This window comes from Fomitopsis serialis (genome assembly GCF_022376445.1).
Source record: "Fomitopsis serialis strain Sig1Antser10 chromosome Unknown B0H18scaffold_38, whole genome shotgun sequence".
Classification (NCBI taxonomy): Eukaryota; Fungi; Basidiomycota; class Agaricomycetes; order Polyporales; family Fomitopsidaceae; genus Fomitopsis; species Fomitopsis serialis.
Genome location: NW_025954998.1, coordinates 125357 through 143875, shown reverse-complemented (window position 1 = coordinate 143875; position 18519 = coordinate 125357). Strand labels below are relative to the sequence as shown.

The 18519-nt window shown below is 56.0% G+C and overlaps 6 protein-coding genes across 6 annotated transcripts; 3 read left to right on the top strand and 3 right to left on the bottom strand.

Moving 5' to 3' along the window:
* Nucleotides 1-3997: 3997 nt before the first annotated feature.
* Nucleotides 3998-5889, bottom strand: B0H18DRAFT_1010619 (Aldo/keto reductase). Its single transcript, XM_048028933.1, has 9 exons — nt 5664-5889; nt 5601-5605; nt 5439-5471; nt 5219-5374; nt 4985-5158; nt 4831-4917; nt 4636-4719; nt 4402-4561; nt 3998-4305 (listed from the first exon to the last, which is right to left on the bottom strand). The coding sequence occupies exons 1-9, from the start codon at nt 5827-5829 to the stop codon at nt 4145-4147; spliced, it is 1026 nt and encodes a 341-aa protein (XP_047892800.1). The 5' UTR covers nt 5830-5889; the 3' UTR covers nt 3998-4144.
* Nucleotides 5890-10621: 4732 nt separating this feature from the next.
* B0H18DRAFT_1085372 (uncharacterized protein) lies at nt 10622-11334 on the top strand (the record flags this gene model as incomplete). The annotated part of the gene is made up of 3 exons (XM_048031907.1): nt 10622-10671; nt 10725-10769; nt 10821-11334. 3 exons carry the CDS (start codon nt 10622-10624, stop codon nt 11332-11334), a joined length of 609 nt encoding a protein of 202 aa, XP_047892799.1.
* A 275-nt stretch (nt 11335-11609) lies between these two features.
* Nucleotides 11610-12887, top strand: B0H18DRAFT_394549 (uncharacterized protein). The gene is made up of 2 exons (XM_048037911.1): nt 11610-12592; nt 12652-12887. The coding sequence occupies exon 1, from the start codon at nt 11885-11887 to the stop codon at nt 12542-12544; it is 660 nt and encodes a 219-aa protein (XP_047892798.1). The 5' UTR covers nt 11610-11884; the 3' UTR covers nt 12545-12592; nt 12652-12887.
* On the top strand, nt 12571-14094 carry B0H18DRAFT_1010585 (uncharacterized protein). The gene is given in 6 exon segments (XM_048028932.1): nt 12571-12592; nt 12652-12972; nt 13034-13284; nt 13337-13399; nt 13853-13922; nt 13935-14094. 4 exon segments carry the CDS (start codon nt 12797-12799, stop codon nt 13912-13914), a joined length of 552 nt encoding a protein of 183 aa, XP_047892797.1. The 5' UTR covers nt 12571-12592; nt 12652-12796; the 3' UTR covers nt 13915-13922; nt 13935-14094.
* Nucleotides 14095-14298: 204 nt separating this feature from the next.
* B0H18DRAFT_1085370 (glycoside hydrolase superfamily) lies at nt 14299-15627 on the bottom strand (the record flags this gene model as incomplete). The annotated part of the gene is made up of 7 exons (XM_048031906.1): nt 14299-14466; nt 14598-14675; nt 14738-14820; nt 14883-15204; nt 15261-15318; nt 15372-15474; nt 15534-15627. The coding sequence occupies 7 exons, from the start codon at nt 15625-15627 to the stop codon at nt 14299-14301; spliced, it is 906 nt and encodes a 301-aa protein (XP_047892796.1).
* Nucleotides 15628-17007: 1380 nt separating this feature from the next.
* On the bottom strand, nt 17008-18256 carry B0H18DRAFT_877522 (glycoside hydrolase superfamily; the record flags this gene model as incomplete). The annotated part of the gene is made up of 7 exons (XM_048040563.1): nt 17008-17175; nt 17243-17320; nt 17378-17463; nt 17526-17847; nt 17897-17954; nt 18006-18108; nt 18163-18256. The coding sequence occupies 7 exons, from the start codon at nt 18254-18256 to the stop codon at nt 17008-17010; spliced, it is 909 nt and encodes a 302-aa protein (XP_047892795.1).
* Nucleotides 18257-18519: the final 263 nt, after the last annotated feature.

Below are 18519 nucleotides of genomic sequence, written 5' to 3'. Positions count from 1 at the left end.
GGCCAACAGCGAGTCAATCATCAAGGTAGCGACGTCGCTATCGCAAACAAAACTCATACAGGAACATGACTCATTGCTTACCAGTGCGACATGCACATTGGAGTCCTCACAATTAATCTTGACACGCTTTGTCCTAACTGCGAGAGGTTCCGAGTCCGAGTCTGGAGTTATTGCGTCTGGCTTTGAAGCTCGCTTGCGCTTAGCTGTGCGTGGCTTTGGTAACGGCGGTGGCTGCATCATACGGACATCAGCTACTCGCCCACATTACTGCAAGATTTGTCCTGAATGCCGCGTGCGTCACTCGAGTTTATGCATCGGGCACCATCCCGATGGTCAAAGCACGATGTTGTTCTCCGGCGCGTTATCTGCCGAGAAAAGAGTGACTATATGCGTGTGCGAAGTTACCTATGTGTACCATCCAAGTACAGGTCGCACGAGTCGAAGGGCCGGAAACGGTGTAAGGCATAAACCGAAGAACTTGAACAGTAGCTTACTGGATTTTGCGACAGCGAGCTTACAGGTCGATCCGGTCGCACAATCGCAGCAGGACAGATACCGCAATGAATTAGAGTAAGTCAGGAAGCGCGTCGAGGATGCCGCCGCCACTACGACGGCGACAGCGAGATGAGGGAATGGGAGAGGAGACTAAACAACGTTGCGCGCGGCGTGAACGAGTGTTGGAGCGACGCGCGTCGGACTTTCAAAGTTGTAGTCGCGTCGGTCACGCTTCGTCACGTGCAGCGAGCAAGTCAACGCACAACTATCCTGAGATATATATGCACACCGAAAACAGCGACACGCGTACGCAATCGATTCCGTGTCTCCGTTAACAGTGCATCGTGCTGTAACTAGTGTCTGTGGTACAGTGTACCATAATGACTGGCCTGGATTGAAGTCTCGAACTGGTCCTCACCTTGATTAGGCAACTCGCCGACTTCCAGGGTCCGCCGACTTGCCGGTTGTACTCAAGTAGCCTGTCCATTGGGACAATGTTAATAAACGGGCTTTCTACTACTCATCATTGATATGCAGTGATTTTCAGTGTTTATGTCATTGGATTATAGACTACTGTTGTAAACAGTCGAAATAAGTGTTCTCGACAGTACCGGGTTAAACACTCATTTTCAGTGGGACCGGAAACAGTGTGTGAAACACTCATTTAAGAAAATGAGTGTTTTCGGCGCTGAATTTCATGCTTCCCCCTTCCCACAGTGCAAACCAGTCAGAGCAGCGTTACCAAACCGCATTCAGGGCTTGCGTCTCGACGACGTTCACTGTGACTTGACGGATGCAACGTGTCACTCACCGGTCACTGCCACCGAGACTTCTGCATGAGCGGATCAGTGCAGTGCAGTGCCAACTCCTGGATCCTACAAGGCCACCACGAGAGACACATCGTCGACATTCGGTGACAGCGATGTTGCGGGTGAGTTACGGGCATGTTACGGGTATGTCTCAATCATGTCGTGCGCGGAGGGGAGTATGCCTGCTCGCGCAGGGACGACGCGCGCACACGCATTGGCAGTCGTCTGACACGTCCTAATGCGGTATCTATTGGCTTACCAGCTCCTGGTCGAACGTCGAATCAAAGGTCGCGTCTGGGGAGCGTCGCGGTAACCTATGGCAGCTACGCAGCATACGGTCCGTTGCATGGGATGCGGCTGTATGACTTGGTCTTGTTGTTCAATGCAAGGGTAATCGAGTTGGCGCTCACAACGCTCACCCAGCTGTCCTTCTGTCGTTACCGAACAGAAAACTGGATGCGAACATCCCGGTTCCGGTACGGTACCATGACGCGACCCTGGATACCCGGATACTCAACAACAACCCATGTACACCAGTTCAGCCTACCTCTCACAACCCTTCTAGTCTCAGGCAGCGATCTCATGCCCTTTTGTCCACATGCGGCCACACAGCGCGTCAGTCTCGTGAACCGTCTCTCCTCTCGCTCGTAACTTCGTGGCATGGCGTGGCTGTCGGATGCGACGATGCGCATGCCCCTCGTGCTCTGCCTCAATAACTCAGGCGTCGTCACCCCTCCTCCGATGGGCCGCATCGTTGCATTGAAAACACGATCGCCTCCATCTCCCGGACACACCAGACACTCTGGCTCCTGGCTCAGACGCACTGGAATCGTTTCTTCCCGCTTCCTCGCAACCCCACTCGCGTCTTCCGTCACCCGGAGAATCCGATTTGCACAGTGTCTTCCACAGACCTCAGATCCGGAGCACGCATGGGTGTGCGGGCCGGCAGCAGCGGTGTTGCCACTATACAACCGTTGGCCGAGGTATGTAGGTCTCTGGCTCCAGAGCGGCGGGCGCTGATCTCAGTGTCCTATTTCCCATCGCCGAGGTCGCCATGTACGCGAGCTAACTTAGAGGTGAATTGGTAGTGCCCACGCCATCCGCGGAGAGCGTGGATGCTTAGGCGCCGTGACAGTAAGTCAAGAATGTAGGATCCGTGGCCAGCACGAGCGAGCGATCGGACGCTGCGAAGATCGCGGAACCGGACACCCCGCTGTTATGTCGGACATGGCTGGGCGAGCTCTGGACACGCACAAAGTCGCGAGCGCGGGCGGCCACTGCTCCCAAGTATGGACATCGAAACGCTATATAAACTCTGAGCGTTCTGGGCCCTGGTGACCATGTATGTAGCAAGGTTCACCTCGAAATGGAGCGACTGTTTCCTGATAGTCACGCACAAGCCATGCACCCTAAGGACGACGTCTCCTTGTCCTTAGACGATATGCTTTCCTGGGCGAGAGCGCCTCCACCGCAGCGTCTCGAGGCGTGGTTATTGCCCTGTATGAGCGCGTAAGTTTAAGGGGTCCGCTCTGCAACATATTCACCTGATGACGAAGGTGGCCGCATCTACCGTGGCCAGTACCAGAGTACTCGAGTGCCATTCTATCACTGTGCAGACGAACGCGACGACCCGTTATTACCTCGCCACGAGGCTATCAGCCCAGTGCATCTGATATGCCTGCCGACCCTCGGACTCCAGACACACTTCTCGGACATTGTCTGCCAGCCGAGTCCTGATGCAGACGTGTTGACGGACGCCTTCCTCGGTAGAGACGTCTTCATCGCAAGACTCTTAGAGCGTGCGTGTTGCTGACATAGGCATGCTCTTCCAAGGGGCGCCTCGGCAAGGTCATCCAGCTTGTGAGGAAGGTGACTGCGTCCCCCCTGGCAAAACCACTGACTTTCAGTTTCCGACCTTCTGTCTCTTCACAGTAGCAAGCGCGATACCCTCTCTCGAATCCGACATGCGACCGTCAGCCCAAAGCATGAAACGCTCCACTGGTACGCGCCGTACTCCCCGGACTCTGTGATTAGGATACTACACCTCGGACATCCTCCACGAGCCGGCTACTGATTGTGATGCCTAGCTCCGAGCCCGACACGGGCCGTGGAAGACCGCGGGGTCCAGGAAGTCGTTGTCGGGGCTTGACATGCTGTTTCTGTCCTAGGCAAGGCGCGTCGAATCGGCATCATTACCACATCCCACTGACTCGCTGGTGATGTTAGTATTGCCTGCCTATGTAACAAGTGGTCGATAAACACGGTCGTTCACGAAAGATACTGATTTATGACAGAAGGATCCGGCGGCATCGGAGAGTTTGCCGAGGTCTGCGTTTGTGTGCAGCCTCAGACTGAGATGATGCTATACTCGTCTGAAGCAGGATGTAGGTATTCGACATCGATATCAAACATGTACACAGTACAGACGTGATGCCGTAACATATTTAAGTGGAGTTCCGAGTCCGCTAAGTTAAAGATAGATGGAGAACGTGTCGTATCTCGATGTCGTGATCATTTTACTTATACCGTGCTCGCGAAACAGATGTGATGACTACCTACGGCTGAATCAGGACCGAGATGCACTCGAGCTGGGCGCCTTGCCGGGCTCAGCGCGAGCTTGGGCGCAAACATGTTCAACACCCTTGAAGCTTATGTCCTGAACCAAGGCTCCCAAAGTGATCGGTTTTTATGAACCCCCGCCGATATGTCCGCACTCAAGAGTTCCATAATTTAGCTCCCATGATCTGTACACATTCATCTGTGCAATACTGTGACAATTTCTGTGACAATTCCTTCCCGACAACTAAGCCAAGCATCGTAGTTTGCGATGGTCCGCCCGGCTAGCGATACTCCGCGCCACAATCGCCAATAGACGTGATGAGCCTCCGTCCGTTGCTCCGATCGAGCACCGCGTCGATTTCTGCATGGTCCCCCGCGGTGAGTCGGAAGGTGAATACTCGCCGGTTATCGTCCGTGTGTTCAGACAACCCGAGGCGCGCTCCTGCTCGGTTCGGTCCCAGGGAGGAGTTAGGTACATGAGCGCGCGGAATGATCGACGTACATTAGGGCTGATGCAGGGAAGGGGGGGACCACTCACCGATGATGACGGCGCCGACGCACGGATGGTCCAGCACCCATCGTGTGGCCACGTTCGCGATGCTCGCGCCGCCGTGGCGGTCCCCGATCGTACGCAGGACGGAGAGCAGGCTCTGGAACAGCGGCCAGTCGCCCCACGCCTTCAAGATCATGTCGAGATACTGCCGGTCGGACAAACCGCCCGGTGTGAGTCACCTGCAGAGTGCGGGAAGGAAAACGCATGCGTCGTGCTCACCTTCCTCTGGGATGGTGTTAGGTTGCCGGAGTACAAATCAGGCTCTGGCTGACCAAGCCATTTATCTGCGAGGAACCCGCCGCACTGAAGGCGACAGCGTCAGATGGCGAACGGAGCAGACGAGAAGCAATAGGAAGGTAGGAATGTGTAGATTGCGTACGCGCTGGGCATACAGCGAAGCTTGCGGCGACTCACCACAGTACCGTACGTGAGAAGCTTGACATGGTGCCGTTCGCAGACGTCTGCCATCCCATGCAGGGGCCTAGTATCAATCAAGGAAAACTATCAGAAAGAGTGACCGTTAGCGACTACACTGACAGTTGCGGCGGCAGCGCGAAAGAGGCGGCACCTGAACTTGATTCGACACAATCGCGCCGGGCCCGAGCTCTGTGCAAATCTCGTCCGTCCTGATCGCGTCAAAATTGCATAGCCCAAGGGTCACGATCCTGCCTTCGCGCTGGAGGTCCTGGAGGTGCCGCAGGGCGGTCAGGTAGCCCTTGTCGCTGTAGTCCTGCCAATGAAACTGGGAACGAGGCGCCGGTGTCACCTGTCAGTCCGCCGGGGTGCCAGGAAAATAACGTACCTGTAGGAGGTCGACACGCTGGGACTGCATGCGGTCTAAACGTTCTTGCACGGCGGCCTCGACGACCGCCCGTGTCGGATCTGTCTTGCGGAATACACACCACTTGGTACCGCCCATGATACTTCCCGGTGCGCGGAAGTTCCTTCTGAATTGTCCCTGCAATGTCACAGACACACAATTGTTCGCTGCGGCTGTAGATAGGTGCAGAAACGGTACTTACAAAGATGATCTCTGCACTGCCATAGTGGTCAGCTGTGAACCGGCCAAGTCTGCTGAGTGTCAGAACAAGGCTGATACAAATGGATGCATACCCTAAGGCGCCACATGAGAGCAGCCATATACGGTGAGGAGGGTCCATGCAACGATTACAATGGCTGCGTACCATGTCTATATTCGTGTAATTTGTCAGATCGCACAACTAACACGTAGTGCAAGCGGTACATACCAAAGGCGGTGTATCCTGCTTCCGCGTACTGCGCCATTTGGCTGCGTATCTTGGGAGTAGAGGCGCTGCCCCAGGCATTGCTGGACAGCTGCCACAGGCCTGTGAAGAGCCTGGGTACCCTAAAGGGGCCTAGCTGAAAGGTCTCCAATGAGATGTCTGTGGTCATACTTCTCTGCAAGGCAGGAAAGAGATTAATAAAACGGGAGGGGGGTAGGGGAGTTTCGGTACCGACTCCGACACTGGTTATATATGTGGCTATATGTACTCTGGACGGCCGACTCAATACGTATACCAGCAAAAGATGGAAAGGAGATGGTCCGGCGATGTGTCGATGCGACGAAGACTGTGCCCTTACCGGGGGCGGTGGGAGACCTCCGGAGCGGAGGGATCAGATCCGGAGCCCCAGTAACTTTCGCCAGAGATATTGCGGACGATATGCGACCAGAACTATCCTGTGCTGTAAATTAGGGGGTAGATTAGACACAGCTGCGCCAATTGGGATGGGACAGGTGCTCCGGAATGTCTGCCCAAGTAAAGCTTCATGTCTGGATTCAGATCTCGGTTTTCAAGACCTCAATTGCCGGGGACATCCGGCTTTTGACAGGACCGCGACGTGGTTCCGCCGAGCCGCTGGCCAGGCGGTCATCAGATTGGAGGCCGATGCTTCTCCCGATCTGTAGCCCAAGATCTTGCCTCTCGCGTGCGCCTTTCATTCAGGCACGCTCTGCTTTCTCGCGGTCATACTACCGCTGGCGCATTTTCTACCACTGCGCGTCAAGCCAAATTTTCTGACAGGATATGTTCCGGAAAGGCAAGATTTCCTGCGCTTTACCGTCATGTTTCCTCGGAGGATATCAGGCGAAAAGGTGCAGGTAAAACAAGATTTCCGACTGATTTCCGGGCACTTTCCCTGCCCAATCCGACAGGTGTTCTCGCTCGCATCACTAGCTAGCTCGCGTCTCTTGCTTCACTTCAGTTTCGTTATAATAGATCATTGGTATATGTATTTTATAATGCTGTGTACACATTGGACAGGCCCAACCGTCAACGCGTTAGCAAGCTGCCAGGCAACTGTAGTAGGACCTAGATAGCGCCGAGCACGAATGAGATGCACGACCCGGACCTGTACCTGCCTGTGTACAGGTTCGGCGCGGTTCGGCGCGGGTTGTGCAGGTTGTGCAGCTCGTCCTGCATGGGCCAGGCGAGTGGCTGAGCAAGCGGGTTGGCTAGCTAGAAGATGGGTGGACGGACGAGAATGGCAAGCGGGCAAGAAGATGAGCACGAGCAGGCATGTGGGAGAGCTGGCTAGAGGGGGAGCACAGGCGGGCAAGAACGAGCGCGCGCCGGGCAGGAAAGCGAGCGGGCAAGAGGCGAGGGGGGAAGAGAGCCTGAGGGTGAACGAGCGGTCAGACGATAAGCCGAGTGGGCGAGCAAGCAGGCGGGCGAGCTGGTTAGCACGAGGGAAAAGGAAGGCAGCCTTAGGCAGGCCGGCGAGGTGACGGAGGGCGAGCGTGCGAGAAGGACGACGAGAGTAGTCGAGCAGGCGACGAGGGCGAGCGAGCGAGTGTGCGAGCAAGCAGGCAGTAAGCAGCGGCAACATACTCGGAGCCGTCGGAGCGAAAATTACAGTATCAGAAATGTGCTGTAGGGCCGGAAGATCATTTTCCACACCTGGGAGTTGTACGTACCTTATCTGTAAAGCTTTCTCGCGAGTTCGCATTTTCTCCTCCCCGGCCTGCGCGAGGAGCGGCTGTATGACACCGTGTGCGTGCTGTAGAAGGCTGATATTGAGCTCACAAACGATGGCAATCAAAGCGGACGTACTTACGAGCAGACAGGAAATCTATACTTTCCCGAGTTTGTCAGCTGTTTTGAGCCATGGACTCCGGATGATCATCACTTGCGAGACGGTGCCGTGGCGGCGTATGCTCACATTGGGTAAGTCCCTCCCTCTGATCGAGATCGCAGACGTGCTCACAGAGTGGCGATTTGCACTCGAAGACGAGCGCGCAACTCGGACCAACTGTCCAGAACCGACCAGCGCGGACGCCGCCGCTGGCCGCCCACCTCCTGCAAGTCGAGCCCTGGTCAGTCCGTCGCTGCGCGCATCGCAATGCGCCTCATGCAATCCGAGTCGCACTCACCTACCTCTAGTAGATCTTCTGTGTACCCGCTACTAGCTCCTTGATAACATCTTTCTTGTAACGGTTGAGATGATCCCGGACGTTGTGTATCCACACTGTCAGAATGGCAGCTGATCCAGCCAGTCATAACAGTGTAATTCAGCAACGCAATGGAGGGACCGACATATCACTCGACGCACCTTACACCTTAAGTCGGTCCGTAACCACCACCGTGTTCGAATCCAACAAAGCAGCAACGTTCTGCCACTTTTTCTCAAACAGAACCCCGCTCGCGCTCGCGTTCCTCAGGTCCACTAGCTGCGCAAACTGCACCGTCTTCTGCGCCTCCTGCGCGCCCGCACCCCTCTCCTCCCGGGCGAGTAGGGCCGGGTTCTGCGTCACAGACTCGTCGATCACGGTCTCGATCGTCAGGTTCTATGCAACGACGCGCATGACTCGCCTGGCTACGCCCTGCACCGCATTGCATACCGTAAAGGGGCATGCTACCTCCAAGTGGTATGGCTTGGACTTGAACACGCGACTCGACGGTTGAACTTTGAACGTTGAGACTTTGCATGGAGGTGAGGGTTGCAGATCAAGGATGTCGACGGGGTGGATGTATGCGCGAAAGCCACGACGCCCGCGACGCGTCGTGGTAATACGTCACGAGCTCGCGTCATGGTACTTAGCTCCAATCGAGGAAACAGGCTGGAGATCGGCCAGGCGAGATATAAATAGGTAAGGTACAGGATATGCCGTCTCTCCCCACGTTATCCTACGTGGAAATTTCGCGTTGAAGTGCAGTGGTATACGAGCACCGCTATGTTCTTGCAACGGACGTCCCGAGGATATGTGCAAGGAATGCGACATACGACGCATGGGCGCTGCCACATACACGTACTTGGCACACGCGCAGCTGGTACAGTTTCACCGCCCCGGTGACAGTCCAACGACAGCGGCACGCATCGTGATCCTCACACGGACGGGTCGATTGTCAATCTGCCGCCACCGAGTCGTCTCCAAGCCTGAAGGCGACAGCTTTGAGACCGTTCCGTGACGCAGTCCGAACCCGGGTATGTCGCATCACCAACGTCCTGGACAGTCTGAACCTTTCCTCCACCGCATCTACAGTCGTGGCAGCGGCGCCCTATGATCTGCCATGTCACTTCTCGCACCGTGCAAGTAGTATTCTCCGCAGGAAATCTTTCCTTGTCTCTTTCTAACACCCGCCAATATGTTCTACATACACATGTCTCGTTTGCTTATTTGAGCTCCTCAGGGGCCTCGTCGATACGGAGGCGGCCACCCGGTGGTGGCGTGGCGCCTGTGTAGGGTTGCGATGTATTGGTGTCGGTCATCAATGGCTCCCTGTGCCTCCAGCGTGACAGAGGCTCGAAAGGGCTCACACGCTGTTGTCTCATCAATCCTGATGAGTCATATCCTTCTCCCATCCATGTTCTACAGAGATATGTTCGTCAATCATGCAGTTCAATACGAAGAACACAGCATGGCGCAAATGACGAAGATGCACACATCAACCAAAAATACCTTAACTCTATGTCCCGGTACTAGTTAACCTTGAACAAGTACCGTTCTACGAAGTACTCTACAGGCTCCCGCCGGGTGTTCCACCAGGTAAGCTAATTACCAACGGCAGCCAACCGATACGTTGGTGCACTTTCTTCCGTCTCGGAAGATTGTACATACCTTTCGGAGGCAGCCCAGAACATCCAACCACGGAACGACGTACGTACCACCGAGGGAACCCCGGTACTTCAACTTATTCTCCCGCGCGCGAGCCTACTAATTTGAAGACCGTGCCGCCGCGTTTGCTGCTGCATTGCGATCTGCGCGGACAGCTGCTGCGGATGGTCATTCATGCAGTCTTCAGATACCGAATATGCGCCCCGCCTAGTCGACCGTTGATCAACTTCGCGAGTCATGAACAAGTTGTTCAGACGCGATGCTGTGATATGATAGGGCTTCGTAACGTGAGTGTAATGCGTCGTAGTGATGCGCCCTAGACGCCACATTCGTCTGAGGTCTTACATACGTGTTCGCCGACTTTTATGTTCACCGTGGTTGAATGTACGGCGCGGTGCGGTCCAAGTGCGGTCAGTGCTAACCCGGTTGGCTTGATCAGCACCGTCCCGCGACCGAGGCTAAGCGTGTTTGAGAACGGACGCTGGCATGCAATAAAGCCAATGTCGGTCAAGTCAAGTGGGTTTATCCCGCTGCAGGACCGTTGAGCCTGGATAAGAAGGTTGTGCCGCGCGCTTGGAGCCCGGGTCCGTTACGAGACGGTGAAAGAGGAACTGCATGAACGGCCCGATCGGGTGGCGGCACGGCGGGGCACGAAGATGCTGATCGGAGCGATTTGCGGAGAAGTTCGCAGATCCAATTCCGCCAGCCACCCGCACACTGATTGGGTAGCCGCTCTGCAGGCTGCGCGTGTCCGCCACAGACGCGTCCGTGCCCTCAGGCATAAGTCACAGCCCGCATGTCAGCAGGCCCCGGACGACGACTGTGATAGCACGTATGTCACGTCGCTGTCACAATCCCTTGGATGCATGAGGGGGAGATGCGAGGATGGCGAGTTCACTGGCAGATCGGAGTTTGTGCATGGCGCAGATGCCAGAGTCAGATGCGGTCACCGAGGGGGCCACCACTGCTTGGGATTAATGCTCGGCGCGACGGATTGACTGCTCGGATCACAGTACAACGCCGGGCTGAGGATATAAGTTTCTCTCTGCGCCATGATAGCTGACATTGCACACAGCCCTCTGAGTAGCCTTTCCTCCTCGACGCCACCGATACTCCCTTCTCCCCTCCAGCATGCCTGCTTTAGAGACCGTCCACGACTCCCGCCCCGTCCTTGGGCATGTGTATGTAGTGCACAGTGATCATGACACACCCTATGCTGACGATGTACGCACAGCAACCTCATGATGGATAGCTTCATCGCCAATGCTGATATCGACGAGTGAGCACCGCTCGTGTCTACTCACCTGCACCCGCTTACAGCAAGTGCCAGCATGCGAGCGGTCATTCGCTCATTCCTGGCGACGAACCCACCAAGCGTCACCGCCGCCTTCCACGACACTGCGCGGAGACGACTGGACAAAATGAACGCGAAACAGCTCAGCCCCTCGACACAGCTCTTCTCTAGGTCTTCCGACGGCTTCTCACATCCCACGCCCGAGCTCGCCACCGTGCTCCGCCGTGCACGCTCGCTATACGGCGCAGGCATGGGCCTCGCGAGCCTTTCCCTGCTCACGCATGTGGTACGAGCGACGCTCGGCATGCGGTGGCAGGAGGACGGGGACACCGCGGACATCCTCGCACATATCGACGCCGACGTGACACAGGCGATCCAGAGCTCGAAGGAGGAGCTGGCCGGCGGGCGGGTGACGGACCTGAGCGGGGCCCGGGCGACCGTGAGCGAGCTGCAGAGCGCGCTCATCCACAGCGATCGCGAGGCGGAGATCTGGGGGTGCGAGTCGCCATTCGAGCGTGCGCTCGCGAGTGTGCAGTATTGGAAGTTCTAGGTGATGGACGCGGTGATTTCGCTGGATTGGGTGGGATGGATGCATTGGATATACTTACATGATCCGCGTCCTGCTAACTTGGCTGTATCATAGTAGCATTCCGGCACGGTTCGTACATGGTGCCCCGGACTGACCTCATGGCTGTAATACGACATGTTGTATTTTCTATTCATGCATACGCCCCTGTGAAAACCCGTGAAAGCTTCTTTGACATGCGGTGCAGTCCGTTCCGAACTGAGGCCGGAAACCTGTGCTGGATCTGCCAATCCTTGGGAGGAAGGACGCACGGTATCTGTCTGCTTCCCTGCGATGCATGCGAGCGTGAGCGACGTAGCACAGCGATGTCCGGGGCTAAGTCCTGAGTGGAACATGGGCCGAGAAGTGAAGCATGTCAGGTGCATGATTGTCGGTCACCCACTTCACTTTGCCTGGTGCGTCGTCCCCTCGCATTCAATATCGCGGCTATCCAAGTGTTTGCCTATGGGATATCGACCCTATGAGGCAACTATGAGTGTGACTCTGATAGGTACGAGGAACACACCGAGGACATATGCATGCCAGCGGCACCCGTGCGTCGCCGCGGATTCATACAGCTCGGTCCCATCAGCCGAGCATGGTCCTTCGTCCGCGCTTGGCCAGGAATGACAGAGGGATGCGTGGAGAACAGGGACACAGGAGAGGGACACGGACACGGAGTCGACGCCCCAGACCAGGTCGCAACACAACATTCCAGATCCGGCGGCGCCCATCAATCTGCCGTGACCCGACTCGCGTCCGATCAGGATCGTACGTACCCGCGGGGCATCTCCAGCCCCCCTCTCCCGCCCCTCTCCCGCCCCTCTCCTCGAAGTCATCGCCGCCAACAGCTCGAGGTCGCGCATGCACCGAGGCAAGCGTGAGGAAGGAAGACAGACAACGCTCGCGTCGGCATGTGGGGGTGGCTCTCGGAAGCCCCAGAATGGCAACCGGCTACGCAGCGCTCGGCATCCGCTGGCATCCGCTGCGGGCACAGCGGGCAGCACTGCAACGACCCACAGGCGCGTCAGCTGCTCCCAATTCCGCCCACCGCTCCTTTCTTTCTCTCACCTTCATCTTGACCACCTCCTGCAGCCGGGCTGCCATTCACTCAGCTCCCACATTTCTACCCTTGCTTGCAGTCGCTTTTGCTTTCTCTTCTCGCCGATATGTTCTCTACGACCAAGATCGCTAAGTATGCTATGATGGTGGCGGCTGGCGCGCATCTTACCTCGGCTCTGTCGTGCGTCCTAACATTCTCTCTCGACGACCGCATTCAACTAAGCTCGATCCACACGACAGGCTTTCGTCGAGCTGTCAATCTACCCTCGCTCAGCTCGTTACGTCCACCGAGACGACATGCTTGAACGCACAGAGCCTCGTCGGGCTCGTCGTGTCGACGCAGAACACGTCTGTGGTGCCGACGGTCAACAGCTGGCTCACTGGGATGTGCTCGCAGACGGTGTGCTCGAACCAGACGCTGTCGGACGTCGTCACGAACGTCACCTCGGGCTGCGCGAGCGACCTCGAGTCGGCAGGCCTCAGCACGTCGGACACCAGTAACCTCGTCTCGATGGTGCAGCAGTACTACCCTACTGCGCGCAAGGCCGCGTGCTTGGCTGAGTAAGGAGCTGCCTTCGCACGGAGTGGCACCCGGCGCTGACCCAGGACGCATCTATTGTAGCACGTCGAACAACAAGACACTCTGCGCCACCGAGCTTTTGAACAATATCCAATCGCAGGTGGGCACGATCACGAAGGATAACCTCCAATCGGTCGTGTCGGAGATCGAGGAAGGTAGTGTCAAGCTTGGCAGCAATGTCACCTGCACGGATTGCACCAAGGCGATGTACAACCTTGCTGCGCAGGCTGATCCGAGTATCGCAAGTACCGTCAATGGCACGGTTGTCGGCCAGTGCGGCGCCAGCTTTGCTGGTATGTAGCCTTCCATGGTATCGTGTTCCCAGCAACTAACATTCCGCACCAGATGGCTCCGAGCCGTCAACGATCACGCAGACCGCGAACAACGCAGCCTCCAGTAGCACGAGCGGTGCGTTCTCCGTTTCCGCCGTGCCTTTGGCCGCGGTTGCGATGTCGTCGCTTGTTGCTGTCTGCTCCGTGTTCGCTCTGTTCGCTTGATCGACCTTTGACATGCACACATGGACTCGGACTCGTCTCTCGCCTTGGACACCATTATTATTGTAGCGCCTAGTCATCGCACATAGTCATCGCACAGCCTATCGGACTGCTCTTTCTCTTGAATATCATCTTTAGTAAGCTGCGTGGAGTGCGGAGAGCTGTTCAGGATTGTCTACCCTCGAACCCTATCATTAAAATACTTGGTCGGTGCAGATTGCTCCAGCGGTGCATGATTTTCAGTTTGACAGAAGATAGCGTGTTCTCCCTGCAGATTTAGCTCCGCGTCTTGTGCACAGCCTCACGTCCACAGTTTCGTTCTTCCCTTCTTGATTTCGATCGTGCGGCTTCTGACCACCGTAGACAGAAACTGAGGGAACGGTCCTGTCACTCGCTGCACAGGGCTGTGCACGTCTGTCATCCCCTTGATAGCTGTCCGGTAGCTGTCGCCTACTTGTCCCCGAGCGGCGGGATCCCTTCAATTGGGGGAGCAGGTGCACGAGACACGACCTCAACTGTCGTGCAAGTGTTAGTGGCCCCGTCACTCACTAGCTCTGATGCATTTGCAGACGATACATATGTCTCGAGCGACCTTAATCATCTCACGGTGACTGATACAACAACTTTATTGCCCAATAATGTAACACCTGGAACACGCAGTGAACGACAGGAAGGGGGTACCGCCTTCAGCACTACTGAAAGCTCGCGTGGAGAATGTCCGATGGCCGTCGGAGGACCACCTCACCAGCGCGCTCCGTCTCCGACGGAGTGCAGTACATCGAGGTAGGTGGGAGCGCATCGTTGACTTGGATATCAGCAGCTCGTCTTCGGATTGAAGGAGAACTTGGTCTTGCCGGAGCTGCTGTAGATGCCGTACCCGGGCTCCTGATCGTCCGAGTAGATGTGCGCGAACCACCCGATGCCGCCGCCGGTCGCGTTCTTGAAGTACGAGCACTGCGAATCCAGCAGCTCGTAGTAGGCCTGTCGGGACGGAGGGGGTAAGCGCACGTCCGAGATACAGCAGCGGGTGAGACGGATGGCATGCGCAGTTATGGCCGAGAAGTATTCGTACGGATGGAAGGTAAGATGCGAATGGAGTGATCTGAGCTCACCTTCTCGTTTGCGACGTTCGCTACTGCGTCAGGGCTGTTCGGCTGTACACCTTCCGACGTCTTGGAAGGCCACCCGTTCTGTGAGCAGGCACGGACGATCAGCGCGTCCGGAGAAAGGCAAGTCACCGTCTGGAACACACCTCGTCCAGGTACATCTTCTTCCCGCTTCCATTCTTGGTGAAGAACTTGAGGTTCTTCTCCACAATTGGCCATGACTTATTCGCTGCACGGCACTGGTCAGTCCTTGGACACACGAAGGTGCGTACAGAAGAGATCTTCTCTCACCGGTCGAGGCCGTCTGGTCGAAGAACGGTAGCATATGGATGTTGATGTAGTCGATGGCATCCAGTACGTCCTGGGCGCCCCCGCGCTCCTGGTAGCCATATGCCAGCTCACTGACGGTGACCGGGATGTGCAGACTGGAGAGGTTCGTCTTCGCCTGCTCGACCTGCTTCGCGAGCTCCGCGTGCGGGAGGACGTCGTCGAAGAGCGGCTCCGAGCCGAACTGCACGCCGCGCGTGACGAACTGTGCCTTTGGGTTGGAGTGCAGCGAGGCGAAGAGCTTGTTGCGGCGTGTCTTCCACTTGTTGTCCCCGTCGAAGCCGAACTGGACGGGTGGTGTCATCGCGTGTCCGAATCCTGGTCCGACTGGCGTGTACTCACCCAAATGAGGGCGTGCACGCCTAGATCGTTCTCCCAGGCAGCGTCCACGATATCGTCGCTGTTGTCCAGGTGAGTTCGTCTGATCTGAGTGTGCGAAGAAAAGCGTCTTACTAGAAGCCGTCGTTATCACAGGCTCCGTAGAGGCGGACGTATCGCCCATTGAAGGTCTTGCGAATGTCGGCGAAGTCCCTCTTGAGCTGGTCAGCACTTTGGCCTGCAGCAGACGTGTCGGGCTCGGATCAGTTCGCGGGGCATACTGCATTGACCACTCACAGGCTGTGACTTCGTAGCTGAATCCGAGGAACGCGTATTCCGTGCTGGGATCGCACCACCAGTCATTGACACTCGATGGAACAGAGGATGGCATCTCGAAGTCTAGGGCTGGGAAGCAGGACGATGCACGGACTCCAATCCCGCCGAGGTCACCATATTCAAAAAGGTTCGTCGAGGCATCCCCATAGAGTGGCAGGGCGTAGCTAAGGTTCAATACAGATAGTAATACGCTCAGGGAGAGTGAGAAGAATGCCATCCTGGCGAAGATCGTAACAACTTTGTCCACAGGGCTGCCCGCACAGCGGCGTTTTATGGCCCATGGAGGTCCCCGACGGGAGTCAAGTGATGGCGAGCAGGCGGGGAGGACGCTGCCCAAGAACGAGTACCGCGTGCATAGGTTCACTGCGAGGTGTCTGCGCCATGCGCCTGAGCAGGTTTCACCGAGGAGCAGAACTGCAGTGTGGCTGACGATGCCTATGTCAGCCTCCCTCTCTCGTTACATTCCGACATTGACGTTCAGCAACGTTCAGCCTCAGATGCATTGGCCGTTACTATGCGGGCACGTAGAGAGCAGATCGAGGAAGGAGTGCACTGGCCGGAGGACGCCAGGAGCGTAAAGCCGGTCTCAACCTGAAGAGCACGCCGTCTGAACAACCCGAGCGCGATCACGGGCAACACTGGTCCCGAATCACGAGCGCTCCTCGTCGACCACGGCTGAGTGAATGTTGAGTTGGTTCAAAGTTAAGTACGACTCCGATGGTGGTACAACACTCCCTGGCACGCGAGCAAGTTGCCAACGTACTCATGCTATGCACTACAGGACGAGCGCGAAGTGCTGTCAAGAACTACTGGGAGACAATGCACCCACCTTTGATCTGATTTTCTTCCCGCGGCAGGCCACTGGAATCGGAAGATGGACTCATCAGTACTCAGCAATGATGAGAGTCAGCCCACATATAGGTGGAAGGGACCACGCCGCGCCCCGGATAACGGTAAGCGTGCTAAGCAGCACGATGTTTTCCTGACATAAACCCAGCCTGAGACCGGCCGCTCATGGTCAGCAATACCATTTGTATCGCCCTGGACCGCATCTGAATCCTCGAGTCGTTTCACGTACCAACCAAGGCGTCAAGGTCTCGTGCAGCGGTACTGGAAACGACCGCTAGTACACTGTTGACGGAAGTCAAGCGCATCACACATGGAATGCATGCAAAATCCCACCTGCTGATACAACGTTTACCCGGGCTTTACGGCTACTAATCGCCTCTTCACCTCTCAGTATCGACATCAAGAGGTGCAATGCGGCGCCGGTGTTTGATGCCGCGAGCATTTCGGTGAGCGCACTCACCCGTAATGAACAGATACATCTACCGAGCCGCGGTGTAGACTGAGCAAGAACATGTGATAGCACAATATACAATGGAAGCCCAACGATACTTCACCTTGAGGCGACCCAACTCACCATTCAAAAGTGCTAGCACTCCGTTCGTGGGTGGAATGGGAACTTCATGTGCCCCGAGCTGTTGTAGATCCCGTATCCTGGCTCCATATTGTCCGAATATATGTGAGCGAACCATCCCACGCCACCACCCACAACGGTCTTCAAGTATTCGCACTTGGAGTCGAGGAGCTCGAAGTATGCCTGGAGTGGTACGAATCAGTACACCACAAACGACCAACCGCTGGGCAGTAGATTGTGCGGGACGTACGTGTTCATTTGGTATGTTTGAAACTGCGTATGGACTGTTGGGCTGGACATTCGGCGACGTCACCGATGGCCAGCCGTTCTTTGCAGAGGCATGAATTTTCAAGAATGCATCAATCACAAATCTTGATTGACTGACCTCGTCCCAATACATCTTCTTTCCGTTCCCGTTCTCAATGAAGAAATCTAGGTTCTTGTCGATCACAATTGGCCAGGATGCGTTCGCTGGATGAGATGGCTCAATGTCGGGCATTCAACGAGCATACGAGACTCTCAAGGACACTCACCCGTTGACGCATCCTGGTCGAAGAAGGGTAACATGTGAATGTTGATGAAGTCAATCGCATCGAGCACATCCTGTGCACCGCCGCGCTCTTGATATCCATACGCAAGTTCACTGACAGTGACAGGAATGTTGAGGCTCGATAAGTTTGCCTTCGCGAGGATGACTTGTTCCGCGAGTTGCTGGTGAGGGAGAACGTTGTCGTACAGCGGCTCCGACCCAAATTGGACGCCGCGGGTGATGAACTTCGCCTTAGGATTCGCATGTAGCGAGGCGAAGAGGGTGTCGCGGCGTGTTATCCAGATGTCACTCCCGTCGAAACCAAACTGAGTTCCCGGGTTAGTGTGTGACTGGCGCGGGGTAGATGAAACACACCCAGACGAGAGCATGTACTCCCAGGCCATTATCCCATGCAGCATTGACGATATCATCACTAAACACTATATTTGACTCTCGAGGTCAGTGATGATCGTGAAAGACTCACTAGAAGCCCTCCCTATCGCACGCCCCATACAGTCGGACGTAGCGAGAATTGAAGTGATAGCGAATGTCGGCAAATTCCCGGTGCAGTTGTTCGGGAGTTTGACCTGTCCAAGCCAAGATAAGAAACTAAGTGATCACACCCAACATAGCGGACTTACATGCAGTGACCTCATAGCTGAAGCCGACAAACGCGTACTCGGTGCTAGGATCGCACCACCAAATAGTGTTGTCCGGGGGCAGTACCGGCGGCATCACAAACCCAAGGGCAGGAAAGCAAAACGGCGCGGGAAGTGCGGTCCCAGTTCGTCCGCTCAACTCGCGCACTTCAAGTTCGGCTGTCACATCGTCGACGAGGGGATGGGCGAAAACGTCTAGAGCCAAGGAGGCGCTCAGTACGACGAGCACAGAGTGGGGAAGGCAAACCATCTTGACCCCGTCCACGCCTTCGAGTGCGAAGTCATTGCAGATTAAATCAAGGTTTTATGGACCATGCCTTACGTCCCAGGGCCGATTAG